We start from the raw sequence: 17,319 nt of genomic DNA, 5'->3' as shown, positions 1-17,319 counted from the left end.
CTCGAGAATGCGCCGGCGCCCGGTCCCCCGTTGAGCAGATTTGTTCAGACAACACTACGACAGTACCCCCGACAAGGCCGCCAACAAGCCATGACTGAATTGGTAGAGCAAAGCCCTTCTATTCGATCATCGATATCGCAGCTCCGCCGTATGCAGCGCTCATCGCAGAGGAACTATCGGGCAGACAATCAGACTCGCACCGACGTTGCGATAGCCTACCTTGATGAGCAATGGGGTGGTCGACGCAATTGGTTACCGCCATGGCCAAAGGGCCCAAGCGACAACAATCTCACTTTCCAAGAACTCGCGGCGCCAGACATATTCTACCTCGCATCAATCTCCAAGATTGCCGTCACAAACTCGGTTGACCTCCCGTCGCTCTACTAGCCCAATGGACTCATCTACAATGCTGCCATGAAGCATATTGGTCAAGGCCAAACTCTGCGATAGCGTCGTCAAGTTGGCAAAGAAGCATTGGCCTCAGCAAATCGGGCTTGGCCACCCATTCAACAACCTCCTCCTCAGAACAAAGAGCCTGGCTCTGGCGTTGAATCACCTGAGCCCTTTCGCCATGACCATCATGGCCTATCCTTCCTGGATGACGACGCTGGTTACTACCCTGAAGATCGATCGTCACCTGTCCCTGGCTCAGACCTTGGGCAAGTCGAATTACCTACCCTGAGTCCTGGAGACGAAGAACAAGTTGCCATGGCGTGTTCGCTCAAGCGCAAGGCTGAAGACAGCCTTGGTCCAATTCAACTTGGCTCCTCGCCCGCCCGTCAGCCCTGGTACGATGAGGCAATCAAAGCCCGTGGTCAATTGAACGAGAACGCATGGTTGAGCGATGACAGCATGGATTTGCTCATCAAGCTTATCGTGAGCGAAGCTCCCGACGCAAACCGCAATAGCTGTCATATCGTCGATACCCAGCTTATCAAGGTCGGCGAACCTCTTCCTCCATTCCCAGCAAATAAGGCAGCTGGCGTCGATGTGGTGTTGATACCACTGTATTTCCCTCGTCACTGGACCCTTGCCGCTGTGGACTTGACGTCTTCCACGGTCTTGTTCTACGATCCCATGGCTAAAGATGGAGGAGATGAACGCCTCCCACATGTCCATCGGCTCTGCCATTGGGTTAGTCCCCAAGGAGAGGCATTTGGATTTCGCACAATGGTAGGTTCAATTGCCGCAATGCTTGTCTCACCCAGATACAACTAACATGGTGCTTTAGGATGGACCTCAACAAGTTAACAGCCACAGCTGTGGTTACTTCGTTCTCAACGCTATCCGATGGTTACTGGGGTCTCCGCTCCCAGCTTCCCTACCAGCTCACTTCGACCAGCCAAAAGAACAGCTGTTGTCGCTCCTCGATACTGCACGCAAGGCGCCAGCCGCTTCTCCTATCGCCCAGACCTCTGGTCACCAGCCCAGCTCTCGTCAGACTGGCGTCGCTTTGCTGAATGCCAAAGCCCGTGAGATCAGAGAGTGCCTCGCCCGTCAACTCGCCGAGTTCCCCCGTGAGAATCTCGATAGCCTCAAATCCCGTCTTATACAAGCACAAGACTCCCTCCGACTGTACGAAGAGGAGTTGGCGGGTATTGCACGCCGGTTGGAGAATGCTCGGCGATGCTCAGCATTGCAGAAGTGGCTTTCCGCGACGTTGAACAGCAACCCTTCACATCCGGCTTTGCCTGACGATGAACAGCTCGCTGAGGCTGCCCAAAGCTTTAAATATATGTGCGAAAGCACCCTATCACGATACCCCGATGACAAAGATGAGCATAGCTTGATGGAAAGGCAGGAGGAGTTAACTGGTTTGGTACACGAGGGACAGAAGGTAGTGGATGGCTTGGTGGAGAGAGTTGAGAATGAGCAAGGGATGATGGAGTTTGACTATGAGATGGCAGAGATCAATCGGCTTCGAGCTGGCGACTGATGGTGGTATTCGGCAATTGTCTGAAATGATTTATCGCGGAGGAAACGGGTAGTGCTAAAGACACGCAGGTGGCCAGCCTGCGTCTCCAGTTCAGGGCGGAAAGGCTGGGATATAGAATGTGGAAAAACGACAAGGGCTTGTTGAGGGGTGCAAGGTTAGACGTCCTGTGGAAATACAAGATACAATAATCAACTCTCCTCCTTTCTTCGTCTTGTCCTTCAACCTATCCATATATGTGGAAATGGGACGGTTGCAACTCAATTTCGTTGTTTGAAATGGTAGTGCGAGACCAGTCTGCTGATCGATAAGGCATGGTAGTCGTGCACAGCCTCATGATAAATCCCAATACTTAGGAGACGATGGGTTTTTATCTGTAAGAGCTAGTCTTTCTCTCGGACTTCTAGTGACTTATATCGGACGCCAGCATCATGGCTTCGAGGTGTTGATATCTCAATCAGGTTGGGGCTGATAAAAGACGCAGCGGTACATCATTGTCCCGGCATGCTTGTATCATTATCGTAGTGTCTCCAGATACCCGGCAGCTATTGACATTGCAAGTGTTTACCGAGAGTGTTGAGAGTGGTATAATGTGTTGAGTGGCTGTCTATAGCTGGAGACTGGCTTCGCATGGAAATCTGCGTTGTGGAGGAAGAGTGTTTCTTTCTGATGTTGCATGCATGCTTGAAAAACAATAGTGTCAAGACAAGCTTCACGGGGTATGGGTCGGCCCTTTTTGTATATTGGTCTGTTGTCGGGCCATGTACTTCCGTCCTCAAGCTCAGGAATGTCTTGTAGGTTTGTTGCAGTCGGTCAGATATTGCAGTTTTCTTTTGAGTCAATGTCTTTTTCAACCGGAATTGTGGCTAATACAATCTGTTTCTGAGACAAACTGCTTGGTAATCGATGGTAGTTCAATGTGAAGGCTGTACTGCGCGGCTCTTGATGAAGATGCCTTGAGGCCGAGAACAAGAGACAGCAAATCGCGATGATAATCTTGAAAGGTGTTAGAAACTGGCGTTGGACTTGGACAATCAGAAAGGACTTGCCAGCTTATTTGATGTGTAGTCTCTCAATGATGGGAGTGGTAGCTCAGAACCTTCCAAAGAAGTGGCCATCGTTGAGGAGGCGTTCCACCTGGTCCAGATACCATACAGACATGATGCGAATGAAAAAGCATATTATTAAAAGCTTGAGTGAAGATGCTATGTGAGAAGTTTGAGGAAGGTGAAAGAGAAACAGAGTTTAGGATAGAATTGGCGGATGAGATGGGCTACCTACCTCTTCAGATCCCATTCGCAATAAGACGACTTTAGAAAGCTCTAGCTTGAGGCCATCCTCAAGACTGATGTAAAGCACATGCAGTTTGCTTAAGAGCCACGCCAGCACTCGGCTGGACGTCAGATCTACGGACATGCACGCATTCTATTACAAAAAGTCGGTTGGTTACGATACAAGCGCATGTTTCTAATCTCGTCTATTAAATGTAACAGAAGCATCAACTGCTGTCTTCATCATGGCTGTATTAAGCCCTGGCACCTCGGTTCGAACCTAAAATGATCCCAGATCCCATCGGATCGAAACTTTGAAAGATGATGGCAGAACAAACCACGTCTCGTTTTCTTGAAAAGGCGGTAAGATGGGTGTTGATCTTCAAGCTGATCCCAGAAATCAAGCCAATGTCGGAGGATGTCAGCCCGGAACTATCACATCCCAGGGCCACTATCGTTTTGCCATATTCAAATTCTTTGATACACGATGTTGCATTCATGGTTTTATGTTTTCGCTCTCTCTCATATCATTATAGGGCTTCACAGTGGTACCCCTTGATGCTCTCTGTGAAGACACCTTTGCCGGCCTTGATGCTGATCCCGTTGTCCTTGATGACCCTGCTCCCTCTCACCGGGTCAATATGATCAGCTATAGACTTGGGGTCAAGTTACTTGATACTTTGGCCGTCAAGACCTTTGAATACTACAGCCCCTGGCAGCAAGGATCTGCTGGATCTACCGGGAAACCTTCTGACCTGATCGATAGTCTCACCGGCAGCACCAACCGCAACAAACACAAATTTAGCAATCCAAACCAAGCGGCATCTGCAAGCAAAAGGAATAAAGATAATCCAGAAGAACGCGAATCAAAGTCCAGGTTTGTCGGAAGCTAAGGGACCATATCCTGAGTCGCAGGCGGTCCCAGATGGTTTTATTTACTAGACGAATATTTCAAGGTGCACAATTCTATAGGCACTAGCTTAACGTGGGGTAAAACACATGGCTCAGCCATTGCTTTAGTATCGGTTTGGTGTATGCTTGTTAATAGGGGTGTGGTTAAGACAGCGAGAAGCCAACAAGAGAAGAATACTCCCTGATAGCCTTTATAGGATATGTGACGAAGGGAAGCGTTTATGTCTCTTGATGGATATGGGTTGACTTGAATTGTTTTGAGAGACGACTCCGTACTTCACAAACACCAAGCGAATAAGTAGAGAAATAATACAGACATCTAGTCATTTTTGCACCTGCTCTATTGGTATCGGTTATCCCCGTTAATCCCCAAGCGTATCAAACTAGATCAAATCCCGCAATCACTGAAAATCGTATAAAAGCCATTCTCAAGACTTCAGACAAGCCTCACTAGCACTGCCCCAAACTATCACATCTTTCGTAAAGGCTTGTGATACACCCTGTACCATTCATACCACTCCTGCGGAGGCTTTGAACGTCTACCTCGATTATATGAAGCCTATGTTTACGGAGATTGTGTCTAGTTGGTCCCGTAGGCTCTCCATGCGTACCAGCATCAATCTGCGTTGATGGAGAAATATCAGCGGGAGCGGGAATGCTCGAATTTACATCGAAAGAGGTCGAGAAATTGCTCTTCAGACTTGTGCCTGAACTCTAGGGGAGCTTGCTGGCATTCGCGGATGGTATTGGAGATAAAGTCGGCACTGAGGCGCCCTAGATTGTGGTATTAACAGTAGGCGGCGTATTGATGGGTTGCTATGCAGATGCCGCAATGTCTGGCCCAGGATGAACTCTCTGATCTGTTCCTGGTACTAAGGATGTCAGAGACTCTGGTGCGGTAGAAAGCACTCCGCTCAAGCGCTCGGTGATGTGAGAAATTGAGATCTCACTGACTGCTGGGGCTGGAGATAGATCAAAGGACTGGTGGTCTTTGGGCGTTGGTGCTGTAGACATATTAACAGAATCCGATAACTTATAAAGAGCAGTTAATGATTTGGGACGATGATTAATAAGTATATCTTGAGAGTCTCCCGTGCTGATAGAAGAGGGAGACTGGTCTATGTCCGCCTGAGCGTCTACAGTTTGGTGGGGCAATGCTTGGAAATAATTGCGCGCTTCCTCCCACTCTGTGAGAAGTTTGTTCAACTCGGGGCTCTCTATCGTGGCGGGATCTCTGTTGTTGAGATATCGGAGCGTCGGCTGGTGAGCGTAGTCTGTGGCGGCGCGGCTTGGACTCATCGGAGGAGGGGAGAGCATGATATGGCGACGGGACGGAGTAGCAGTGGTTGGCATATGAGAGACTGAGACTAGGGATAGCGTTTGGCAGACCTGTCATAGGGTGGACATCGGCAGCGGTAGACGTGGCACTGTTCTCTGCAAGCGCAGTGTTGAAGGAATCTCCTCCTGCTGCTGCTCTTGATATTGAAGTTGAGTTGAGATACAATTACTTGCGCTCTGCCAGGTCTTGAATATCTAGTGGTAAGCACCTCAAGCCAGCTGCGTAGACACGTCAGACAGCATATATATCAGCCCGTTGGCTCAGAAGCGCTGTGGACGAGACGACGGAGCTCTTATCACCAGCGACGGCTGTCTGTGCAATATCAGGGTATTTATCGACCAGCACTTTGATCGAGGCTTGGCGCTCACTGCTCAGGTCTTTCCAGTCAATCCCATCCATGATGAGGTTGAGAGACCTTTGTTCATCTTCAGTGAGGGGGTAACAGCTCGACCACATTTTGCCAGATACAAATAACTAGTTATTGATGGTTATTGTTTTGTAAATGAATGATAAGAAGAGACATTTTTTGGCAAGAAATGAAAGTAGAAAAGAGAAATTGACACCACCTGCGATTAATCAGTGGGCAGGGGATTGTGGAGTTTGTGTTACAATAACAAAGAGTCAAAGCTGATAAGTAATATGCCAAGTTGTTGCGCACTGAGAATTTCAGAAGCATGTCCAACTCTACGACAGAGGCGAGAAAGTTCCAAATAGCATGGCAGTTGTTTAACCCAGCTCTTGTGCAGTTTTTTTGTTCTCCGTATCTGTGGTTTGAACACCGCCGACCTAGGCATCGTCTAATGATAACTACGAGCCTCCAGCGGCGTTTCTCTTAGGACCAGGAAGCGCAAGGTGTGAATGCATTTTCGGCCAACTTCATCAATCCAACATGTTCTCTGCTAATTTATGTCTTTCCAGGCCCATCGTAGCCGCCCAAATGCTTCGCCCTCTTCCCGTTCATCCGAAAAGTCCCTGTCCGAAGCAATCTTGCCCATCGCAAGACACGCTCCCCAAGATAATACAGGTGCTGAGGATGAGACAATCCCTGATAATAGGGCTGAAACGACCGTCCCCGTCCTTGGAGACATACAGCTATACTTATAACAACTATACATCATCTGCCGGATCTGGATCTGGATCTGGATCTGGCGGTAGATGGAGAAACCCCCTGTTTTACCTTTCTTCCTATGCTGCGGCCCTCCCCTGATCATCACGCTGCTTCTGATCGTGATCTTTGTTGCGGCGGCACTTCAAGGCCTGACAAGGGCATATAATAACGTGGTGAGCGCTGTCCAATGTGGATTGACCAGCGTAGAGTCCATTGTAAGCTTCGGTTACTTATTCTCACAACAACCCTTGAATCAACAGCCCAAGTTGCCCACATCTTCTGTCACCATCGTCCCAACCACGATCGAGATAAAGCCGTCTTCCATTGTGTCCACTCCTAATGGTATCACCAAGGCTTTCCAAGATACCAACGCCTAGATAGATCTGCTGAAGGCCCATCCTAGAGTTGCCGTCTACCACAACAACACGAGCTTTTTGGTTGATGGGAGAGAAAACTTGGGTCAGTTGTGGACAATCGTCTCTGAGGACATAGCCCACGTTGAAAAGGAGCTGCGCCGCACCTTTGGACCTCTCCACCAGGAAGCAGTACACGGATCAGCCCAGCGGGTGGGAGGCTGTTTGGTGTTGGCTCACTTGGTCTCGGCCTTGAAAGCCCATTCAAGTAGCCCACGATAGTTTGGAGATTCTAGGGGCGCTCCTTTCCCACGCCGAGAAAGCCCAACATGTCATTCCCGTCAGTGACCTCAAGGGTCTCAACAAACGTCTAGGAGCGCTCGCTGATAAATCATGCCAGCTACGCAACTTGATTGAGGGCGCGAGTGCAGAGATGGCGCGTAGGGAAGAGTTCAGCAGTGACATGGCCAACGCGGTGAGCCGGGCCAACGTGCTATGCAAGACGCTTCTGCGTATTAATACAGTCCATTCTCTCCTCCTCCTCCTCCCCCCCCCCTCCGTGATCGAGAACAGCCGAGAGGTTGTCGACAAACCGACCCATACAGGAACGAGTACCTGTCGTGGATATATCCGGTGATGAAGAAGATTTTGCGCCCATCGAGGGCCGCATGGACTGGCAGGTTGATCATGGGATACAGCTGGACCCCCAGCGACAAGACGTGAATGAAGATGGCTTTTATAAGCAGGATATCAATGAGGCTGTTCAAAGAAGCCTCCAGGATCGATGGCCTAAGCGTTCAACCTGGCAGCAGCCGCAGCAACAACAACATCGTCCAGTGTCACTGACCATAATACCTTTTCCCACCATGAACAGCTGGGGGCAGCCCTGGTCGACTCCAGATCCTGAACCTGAGATGCAACCAAACCCGCAGTCACAGTTGCATCCCCAGATGTAGATGCAGATGCAGATGCAGATGCAGACTCAGACGCACCAACAAACATAATCAGACGAAATGACAGTCGTCTAGATGCCAAACCCCGTCCAGATCGCTTTAAACATATCAAGCGAGATCCAAACCGCCATAGCCGATGTCAATGGACGCAAGCACCTCGAATTCATCGAGAAAAGCCTAGCCACAGCGCAAAGGGATCTCAACAACAGCATGCAAAGCCACCAGCAGCACATAAGGGAATTCGACATACAGCTACAAGCAGTGGGGGAAAAGCGGCAGACAGACAAGACATGAGCGGATGCGAAGCGGCAGGTACTTGGGGATCGTGAAACCGCTTTGGGGGTGTCTGAAGAGAAAGTAAATATCAAGGCCAGGCTGCTTTCTAAAGAGAAGCAGACTTGATGTAAGAGAGGAAGCTATCAAGATGGCAGAGAAAAATCTTCAGAACAAAGAGATGGGGGAGAGACAGAGACCAATGGAGCTTGAAGCGTCGATGCAGCGGATACAGGTCATGCAGCAGCATCTGGTAGACCTTCAACAGCAGCAAGAGCCCTAAAGGAGATTCCGAGTCCCTTGTAAAAGCGAGTTCGATCTGTAGTCGGAGCATGACTGGCCCGGAGACGAGGATAGAGTACTCCACGTCAGCTATCAGCCACTCGGGTCCAGGAATGGGTTGAGTTGGAGTCCGAGCCTTTCCTACAGCCCCAAAAGCCTACTCAACGACGTCTCTTCACCTCACGACAACATAGCCCACCAGCAGCTATCATCAATCCGACCGACACTTATACGCGAACGCACAGAATGCGACAACCGGTGGATATTGCCATGGAGTGTCTCCGGGGTTGTGATCTTGCACCTGATTGGCGTGAAAGAAGGATAGCAGATCTAGCTTGTATGAGCCACCGAGTTGGGCTCGCCTTCGATCCAAAGGCTGGAGTACTGGAGTTGTTGATTCATGGATATTTGCCGTGTGTGTAGGTAAGCAGAGAAGGAGGATGGTTAGCGATTGTCGAGCAGTTAATGTGGAAGGAGGTCAGGAAAGGAAAAGAGAGAAGAAGAAGAGGAAAATGGGGGTAGCACCGAGAGGGTAACACGGTTTGGTTGTGAAGCAGTTGTGTGTCTCGGGACTCTGGAGCAGGGTTCACAAGGGAGCGTGCATAACGAAAGGTAGCAACATTGGTATTTGGTCACACAATATTGCCTGGCCTGGTACAAAAGCACTGACACGCTACTGAGGCGCTTCGTCCACAGTCTTACCATCGTTGATCTGGGATGTGTCGATATTCTTCCTGACGATCCGCGCTTTCTGGCGCTCCTCGAGGAACACATTCACCGTGAAGATAAAGAGGACATTAAGCGCCGTCGAAAGCAACACGAGCATCATCATTTTTCATTCTCATCACAAATACTCAGTGTGCCCTCTCCAAGGTTTCACCCCTGTCATCTACGTTTACACCACTACACAGTCAGCCCCATCATCGCCGCCTCCACTCAACGACGACCAAAAATCCAGGACCATGTCTCGGAGGTTGAAGATGATCTGACTACCATGAGTAGAGCAAATGCTTTCCAGGTGCCACTGCGTGCCAAATATGAGTCGTTGTCGATGTAAAAGTCATATCAGCGCTTTTTTAGGCATTCTCCCAGGGTCGCATAGCAATACAATAACTTGAAGCTCTGACGGGACATCTGTAGGCGGGTTGGTCAGGACTTCATATTCAAAGTTGCACAAGATAAACAACCTACCTTCAACATCCAGTACCAGACTGTTATACCTCATACCATTGAACTGCTGTGGCAGAGCACTGAGGGTCCCAGCGTCTTTGTGCTGGGTCGGGCAGATTCATCTGTGCTTAATGTTGGCTTATAAATAATATTCGCCTCAAACGTGGTGCCGATACCCTGGTGACAAGACGAATGATCATGATGGGGATTTTGGCCTCTCTTCTTATTTATGCATGACATTTCGCTACTCTATCACTACTGTCTGTGGAAGAGAGCTGACAGTTGAGTTCTTGAGCTCAGGCAAATTCCTCTTATACCAAGGCCAAAGCATCTCCAGTGTCCAAGCCCTCAGTTTCTGCAACCCAGCAATAACCTGAAATACACCAATAGTTGAATCCGTCCTTCCAAATTCAATACTTGGCAAGACCGTCTATAACAAAATCAGCTGATATTCTTCAAACTCGGATAAGAAACTTACAGTTGTAGCTTGACTTCTCGTTGTGATGACAAGTGACCATGAATGTCCCTGAACCACTATGCCAGGGAGAAATCCGAGTTGGGAGACTGATGCATCACCCGCTCGGGCTATGAGGAATTCCCACTGGGCGGCGTGCCAGATTGCCAGTTGTTGTTCTCCTTTAGCTATGTCGCCGCCGTGACGCTTAGTCTCAATGCTTATGCCTAGAGGATACTGCTGTAGTATTTTGTCACTTGTCCAGTTGAAGCATAGCGCTGCATATTGTACTGCTTGTTGTGTCTGCAAAATTTGCTGAGGTCGTTGTTGTGGTTGAGCTATTAATATGTTCTCAGTGTTCACAGTTGGGTCGCGTTTAGGACGAATTCGGAAGATGTAGTCAACACGACTTGAACTCTCAGCAAATCTGTGGTATGTCGAGTCGATGTTCGTCGTAGTACTGTATTTGTCAACATCGTATAAGAGTGAGTGATGAAAGTATTTGACTTACCAGGGCATAAAGTCCAAAATAGCATACGCCGGGATATCTCCCATCTCAGAGACTAGTATCTCCAATAATGGTGTATGCACCAGATTATTCCAAGCTGCCTCATCGCTAAGCATGCTAGCACAATCACCAGACCGTTCGGCAATGCGAGACGCCCGACGAACCAGTTCCTCAGCACGAGCTCTATCTGTCAATTCCTTGCCTTCAATGCTGCCATCATCGTAGAACATGTAATCCAACAATGGCTCAACTGAATAAACCACCTCGGGAAGCTTCTCAATTTGTGATTTGCACCTCCTTGGCATGATTTCATGCTGTAGAAATACGCGTTTCATCTGTCGAATGAGATGCCGAAGTGTTGCAGATGAAGCACCTTGGTTTATCATACTGTTCAGTGAACCTCGCGTCAGACGACGTCCTTCGGGTCCATACAAGGGAAAGTTCTTTGTTGGTGATTGAGATCGTTTCGAACGTTTGCTGGTCCGTGACGAGGTCTCGCTTTGACTCTCAGAGTGAAAACTGGCTGCGTTGCTCCGAAGGTCTTTTCCGCTTGTTGTGCTGGCTCGTGGTGTTTCGTCATTGTCGGTTGCGTCATGTGCTGTTCTCTTGACTGGTGATTTACTTGGTGTAGAGGGTTGCATGACTTGAGATTTAGATGATACAGATACTGTTGATGACGACTTCGAATGTCCTGCTCCTGACTTTGGGGGAGAAATGGGACGATGTCGTTTGCGAGAGTCGTCGAGTTTGGATGATCTTTGTCGCTTGAGATTGCGCTGGTAAGAGTCTGCACAAGGAAATGCGGTAGAGTCGAATGGGAGCGTGTCAAGCCAGCATATGACCTGACCTTGGGACATGTCAAAGGCGATAGATGGCATTTGTCTCGACTATGGATGTACACCAGCTCAATAGTGAATGACCTCTTTGATAATGTTGTTGTTGATGGTCTTGCATTTACGACCATGGTCCAAGCATGGTTAGGGTAATGGTTGGCGGGGTGAGACACGGAAAATAATTACTGCGGAGTTGTCTGTCAGCCAAATCCAGCCAATCATTTGAGCCGCACTGTCCATACACATATCTTATCAGCCTTATCGTTATCTCGGTAGCCGTCGCTCCATCTCAATTTTCCATTTCCTTTTTCAGCATTCATTCTCTTACCCTACGTTTTCATGGAAAAGACAACAGAAGATAGCAATGCATTATTTGGAGCTAATCTTGGCTGAGAGCTGGACCTTATCGCGTCATCTAGATAATAAGAAACGTGATATAAGTGAGCAATAATTGCCATTATTTACTTATATTTATTTGACATTGCAATATGCAGTGTGGTTTCCGAATGGAGAAACGGTACTGCTGTGTATTAAAAAGAACCAAATCTGTTTCCAAACATCAACGCACCACGGTCTCAGCACACAACAAAAGACAAAAACCCTTAGAATATTCTAGCTCAGCCCTAAAATGTAGTCTTTCATCACCAAGCGTCAACCAGACTGCCTAAACCCTGTAATATATCATATTATTAAGGGTGAATAAACACGTACCTTGGTCCTAACCATGCTACTAATTCTGAGCCCTGTTCTTACTGTCTAGTGTCTTTGGCTGCATTATTAGCGTATATCACTACAAAGCCATGAGAAAATTGACTCAGAAACTGAGTCACCATCACTGATGGCTGGAATTCGTGCAGAATCCGACCCTGGAGACAAAGACAAGACTGCCTCACGTTGACCGCTACGACAAGTAACAGGGATCTTACAACATCTTCTACGTTGCGAAAAGAGCACTTCTTTGTGCGCTGTACGTTGAAGCGTGGGTCTCTATTGCAATAGTAATGTTTTTATAGTGTCTTCTTTGTTGCCGTATGTCACAAACAGTGAAAAGGTTGAGTATACTAAGATGGAATCACAACATATAAGCCGTCGTGTTTCTCGCTATTGAGAATGCTCATACAGACATCTTGGTCATTGTCGCAGAAACCGCTAATTGCGCTGGTCACCGTATCTCTCATATTGCTCGTATTGCCAGGGCTGCTACCTTTACTGTAAGTTGCCCATCTGACAAAGAACCGTTACTGTTCCTTACGCTCTTAACAGCAGGATTCCGATCTACTTCAAGGTCTTTGACCCTCCAGGCATACAATATGGAGCCAGAATTTAACCCGTTGCGCTACGTGCTCCAAGCATCCCTCGCGTTCCACCAAATTATCATAGAACGTCTTCCCAACGATCATCAACTCATCACCAGGCTTTACGCAACAGACTATCTCATAAATCTTGAGATTGAGGCTCAAACATCTACTCCCAGCAACGCTGAACACAAGCGTACCAAGGATGGAGGTGCACCGCCGCCTGAGAATCTCCCCCTATCAACTCTGTCGCTGCAATCTCAAAGTCGCGGAGACAATCTTGAAGGTTCACTTTTCGTTTCTTCACCCGTGCGAGAGACCGCCATGTCAAAGGATGCGCGCTGGAACGAGAACAAGAAGAGAAAGGCTCCTGAACTGGAACCTAAGGCGCTGAAAAAGAGAAAGGTTGAAAAGCCTACTTAAATAGTATAGAAGTTTAGAATAAAATGTTAAGAGAATAATAAAAGACCTAGAGGATTTTTAAATACTTATATTAGTTTATATTAATATTAAATAGATATATTTATAATTATTAAAGTTATTAGTTTTTATGTAATAAAATATAATTTTTATTATTATAAATTTAAATAAAATTTAAAATAAAATTATTAAATTTATAATAATTAAAATATAAAGTTTAAATTTTCTTTAAATTATATAAAATAATATTATATTTACTTATTAATTATATTATTTTATTTAATATTATATTATATTTTACTTATTTATTTAATAATTAAGGTTTTTTTGATTTTTTTATTAATATATTTAATTAGCTTTTTTAATTTATATATTAATTTTTAATTTATATTAATTATTTTATTAATTATTTTATTATATTATATGTATTTTTTTTAAAAAAGAACATTTAATTTAAAATTATATAATTAATTATATAATTTATTTAAATTATCTAAAAAACATTTAAAATATATATTAATTAAACTTTTATATATAAAATATAATATTTATTTTTAAATTAAATTAATTTTAATTTAATAAATTTTTTAATTTAAAAGTTTTTATAAAATATAATAAATTAGGTTTTAAATAAGTAAATTAATTTATATTAAGTTTATATTTATAGAGTTAAAATAAAAAATTAAGTAAGTTATAAAATAAATTACAAAATTAATTAAATAAAACAATTATATACCAATATATTATTAATATAAATAAAAAATTATAAACTTATATATTTTTTTATTCTTTTAAAATTATAAATAATTACTTATTACATATTAATAAAACTTTATTAAGTTAAATTATTATAATTAGCTATTTTAATTGCAACTTAAACCTAATTATATATATATTAGTTAAAAAGCCTTACTTATTAACTAGCTTAACCTTCTTCTTATAACTTATTTAAAAGGTTTTTTATTTACTTTTATGATATATTATACTTTAATGATTTATTATATAATAAGTTATTTAAATTAACTTTTTATTATAATTATTAATAATATTTATTTGATAAAGCCTATAACTACCTAAGCCTAATAAGCCTTATATTATATAAAAATATAATATAATCCGTATAGTAAAAAAGGTTTTTTTAAAAAGCTAAATAAAATAATTATAATATACTTTATATAATAGCTATTAAAATTATAAAAGCCTAGGAAATAAAAAATAATTATTATTATATTAAATAAGCTTTTTTTAATTATAAGGTCGTTTATTTTATATAATATTTTATTAATAACCCTTTAATTAATAAAGCTGCCCTTAATACTAGGAAATAAAGATTTTAAATTTTAAGATAAGTATTAAATAGAAGGTAGTTAAAAAGGAGGTAAAATAACTTCCTTAAGGCCTTTTATAATAGCTTATATGATAAATAGCTTTATAATATTAGGAAGTGGGTCATAAAGGTATTATTATTATAATAAAGAATTAATAACTTATAAAATATAAATTAGGCTAATTATAATTTTAAATTATAAGAGTATAAATATAAAAAAATAATATATTATAATTTAAGATAAAAGTAAGGTAATTATAAGGTTTAAAGGAAAATATACTAAGTTTTATATAAGTTTAAGTTACTTAAAGTTAAAAACCTAAAGTTATAAATTTAATACTAATAATAAAAAGAGGATTAAAAAGTTATAAAATAAATTATATAATTATATAAGTAAATTAATTATAATATTATTATATTATTTATATAAATAGATAAGAAAAAAAGTAATATATATTATATATAATAATTAAAGTTATTAAAATAAACTTTTTATTTAAAAGAATTTTAATTTAATAAAAATTACTTTTTTTTAATTATTATTTAATTTAATTAATTACATATATTAAAAAAAAGTAATGTAATAATTATATATAAAGTAATATAATAATATTTTTTTTTAATATAAATATAATATAAGGTATTATATATTATAATAAAAAATATTAGTTTATTATAAGTCCTTATTTTTTTTAATACCTTCTTAGCCTATTATTAAATATCTTTAAGCTACTTATTATATAAGCTGCCTAGGCTAAGAGCCTTAAGGAACTTTTTTTTTTACTTAGCTATAACCCTTTATAAAGCTTTCTTTTTAAATCCTTAAGGCTTTAATTCTTAATATTTAAAAGGCTTTATTAATTAAAAGGTTTTTTATATAAAAAAAATATATAAATAAGGGGATCTTATAATTAAAAATTATTAAATTCATATAATTAATATTTTTTTGTTTTATTAAATTAGGCCTGTTTAATATTTATAATTATTATATAAAATATATTATTTTTACTTTTTTTATTTTACTTAAGAGCTTTTTTAATTTTAGGGATTATATTATAGCCTTTAGTTAAATAAAGCTTATTAGACCTAGGTGATTATAGGCTTTTTTAAAGTATTATAATAATATAATTATAATACTATTAGTAGCTATAGCTAGAAGTTAAGTTAAATAATTTATTATAAAAGTATAATAAATAATTAAAGTATAATTATAAGAATTAATAAAAAACCTTTAAAATAAATTAAAAGAAAAAGATTAAGGCTAGTTAATAAGTAGGGCTTTTAATATTGTAATCCTAATAGTTATATTATATATATCTTATAAAATTCTATTAATTATATATAATTATTATAAATTAAATTATTTTACTTATAAGTATTAAGATTTAATTATAATAAATAAACCTAAGTTATTAATAATTAATATAAATCATTAATAATTCTCAGAATTATAATATAATTATATTATATATATAAATTATATTTATTAGCACTTTTATTAAACTTAGCTTATTAGCTACTAATATAATACTTTTATATTAATAAGCCTTATATATATTACTTAATTATTAAAAAATATAATAATAAAATAACTATTTAATATAATATTTTATATTTTTATAAATATAAATTTAATATAAATTAGTTTATTTATTTAAAAACCTAGTTATTATATATTAATAGTATTTATTTAAAATATATTATATAATACTAAGTAATACTGATATAATAATACTTATCCCCTGTTTATATTAATAGTGTACTAATATTATAGCTAATTTGCTTATTTGGTCACATGATCTATCTTATAACTCATTTAATCTTCTTTTCACCGCTAACGCCAAATGTCTTTAACTTTAGGCAATTAAATTTACATAAAACTTAATATATTTCTTTTATTTTCCTAGTCTGACCCTGCGATTACCCCGCTTCCATCCCAGACATCGCAGTACGCCGTCCCCCCTATCTTCGCGCTCTCTTAGTCCAAGACCATAACCAGCCTATCACAGGTCCTTGGTCTTCTTTAATACCTCCTTAGCCTGCCACCAGATATCTTTAAGCTACTTATTATATAAGCCGCCGCTAAGGGCCCTAAGGAACTTCCTCTTCCTCCTACTTAGCTATAACCCTCTATATAGCTTCCCTGCTAGGTCCTTAAGGCTTTATATCTCGGCATTAAGAAAGGCTTTATTAATCAGAGGGTCCTTTATATAAAAAAGATATATAAGTAAGAGGATCTTATAACTAAAGATTACTAGCCTAATATAGCTAGTATAATCCTTATTAAACCAGGCCTCTCTAATATCTATAGCTATTATATAAAGCATATTACCCTTACCCTTCTTATCTCGCCTAAGAGCTTTTTCAATCTTAGGGATTACATTATAGCCTTTAGTCAGATAAGGCTTATTAGGCCTGGGTAGCTATAGGCTTCTTTAGAGCATTATAACAATGCAGCTGTAATGCTATTAGGAGTTGCAGCCAGAAGGGAAAGTCAGGTCAGATAACTTACTGCATAATAGATAATTAAAGCATAATATCCTTTAAAGTAGGTTAAAGGAAGAAGGTTAGGGCCAGCTAATGGGCAGGTAAGGCTTTCTAGCTGGCATATATGCAGCTAGGTTCAGGCTATAATTAAGGCAGCTAATTATAATAATTTAACTTAATAAAGCTTTACTAGCTATAAGGGCAATAAATATTTAAACTATATCAGACTCTAGAGATACTTAGATATACCTTTTAAGACTAACTTATAAACTTAAAAAAAAAAATAAAAAAAAAAAGAATTAATAATGCTGATAACTTTAAGTTAAGCCTTAACTTTTAGTTATAGCAAATAATTAGCCTAACTTAAAATACCTCATAAAATTAAAAAGATTCTTATAAAT

The 17,319-nt window shown here is 40.9% G+C and overlaps 4 protein-coding genes across 4 annotated transcripts; 1 reads left to right on the top strand and 3 right to left on the bottom strand.

Moving 5' to 3' along the window:
* Positions 1 to 548: 548 nt before the first annotated feature.
* Positions 549 to 1,879, top strand: BKA55DRAFT_261890 (uncharacterized protein). Its single transcript, XM_046185423.1, has 3 exons — positions 549 to 1,173; positions 1,232 to 1,468; positions 1,726 to 1,879. The coding sequence occupies exons 1-3, from the start codon at positions 709 to 711 to the stop codon at positions 1,729 to 1,731; spliced, it is 708 nt and encodes a 235-aa protein (XP_046041317.1). The 5' UTR covers positions 549 to 708; the 3' UTR covers positions 1,732 to 1,879.
* Positions 1,880 to 4,932: 3,053 nt separating this feature from the next.
* On the bottom strand, positions 4,933 to 5,469 carry BKA55DRAFT_546846 (uncharacterized protein; the record flags this gene model as incomplete). Its single annotated transcript, XM_046190963.1, has 1 exon — positions 4,933 to 5,469. The coding sequence occupies one exon, from the start codon at positions 5,467 to 5,469 to the stop codon at positions 4,933 to 4,935; it is 537 nt and encodes a 178-aa protein (XP_046041316.1).
* Positions 5,470 to 9,838: 4,369 nt separating this feature from the next.
* On the bottom strand, positions 9,839 to 11,197 carry BKA55DRAFT_600047 (uncharacterized protein; the record flags this gene model as incomplete). The annotated part of the gene is made up of 3 exons (XM_046196469.1): positions 9,839 to 10,024; positions 10,073 to 10,508; positions 10,560 to 11,197. The coding sequence occupies 3 exons, from the start codon at positions 11,195 to 11,197 to the stop codon at positions 9,839 to 9,841; spliced, it is 1,260 nt and encodes a 419-aa protein (XP_046041315.1).
* Positions 11,198 to 16,656: 5,459 nt separating this feature from the next.
* Positions 16,657 to 16,851, bottom strand: BKA55DRAFT_485523 (uncharacterized protein; the record flags this gene model as incomplete). Its single annotated transcript, XM_046186218.1, has 1 exon — positions 16,657 to 16,851. A coding segment is annotated over one exon (195 nt), but the record flags the coding sequence as incomplete, so codon positions are not given.
* Between the last annotated feature and the right edge of the window lie 468 nt (positions 16,852 to 17,319).

The sequence above is a fragment of the Fusarium redolens genome (genome assembly GCF_020744475.1).
Source record: "Fusarium redolens strain MPI-CAGE-AT-0023 chromosome Unknown BKA55scaffold_33, whole genome shotgun sequence".
In the NCBI taxonomy this organism is placed as follows: domain Eukaryota; kingdom Fungi; phylum Ascomycota; class Sordariomycetes; order Hypocreales; family Nectriaceae; genus Fusarium; species Fusarium redolens.
Note: the sequence above shows the minus strand (reverse complement) of the source record. Positions and strands in the feature narration are given on the sequence as shown.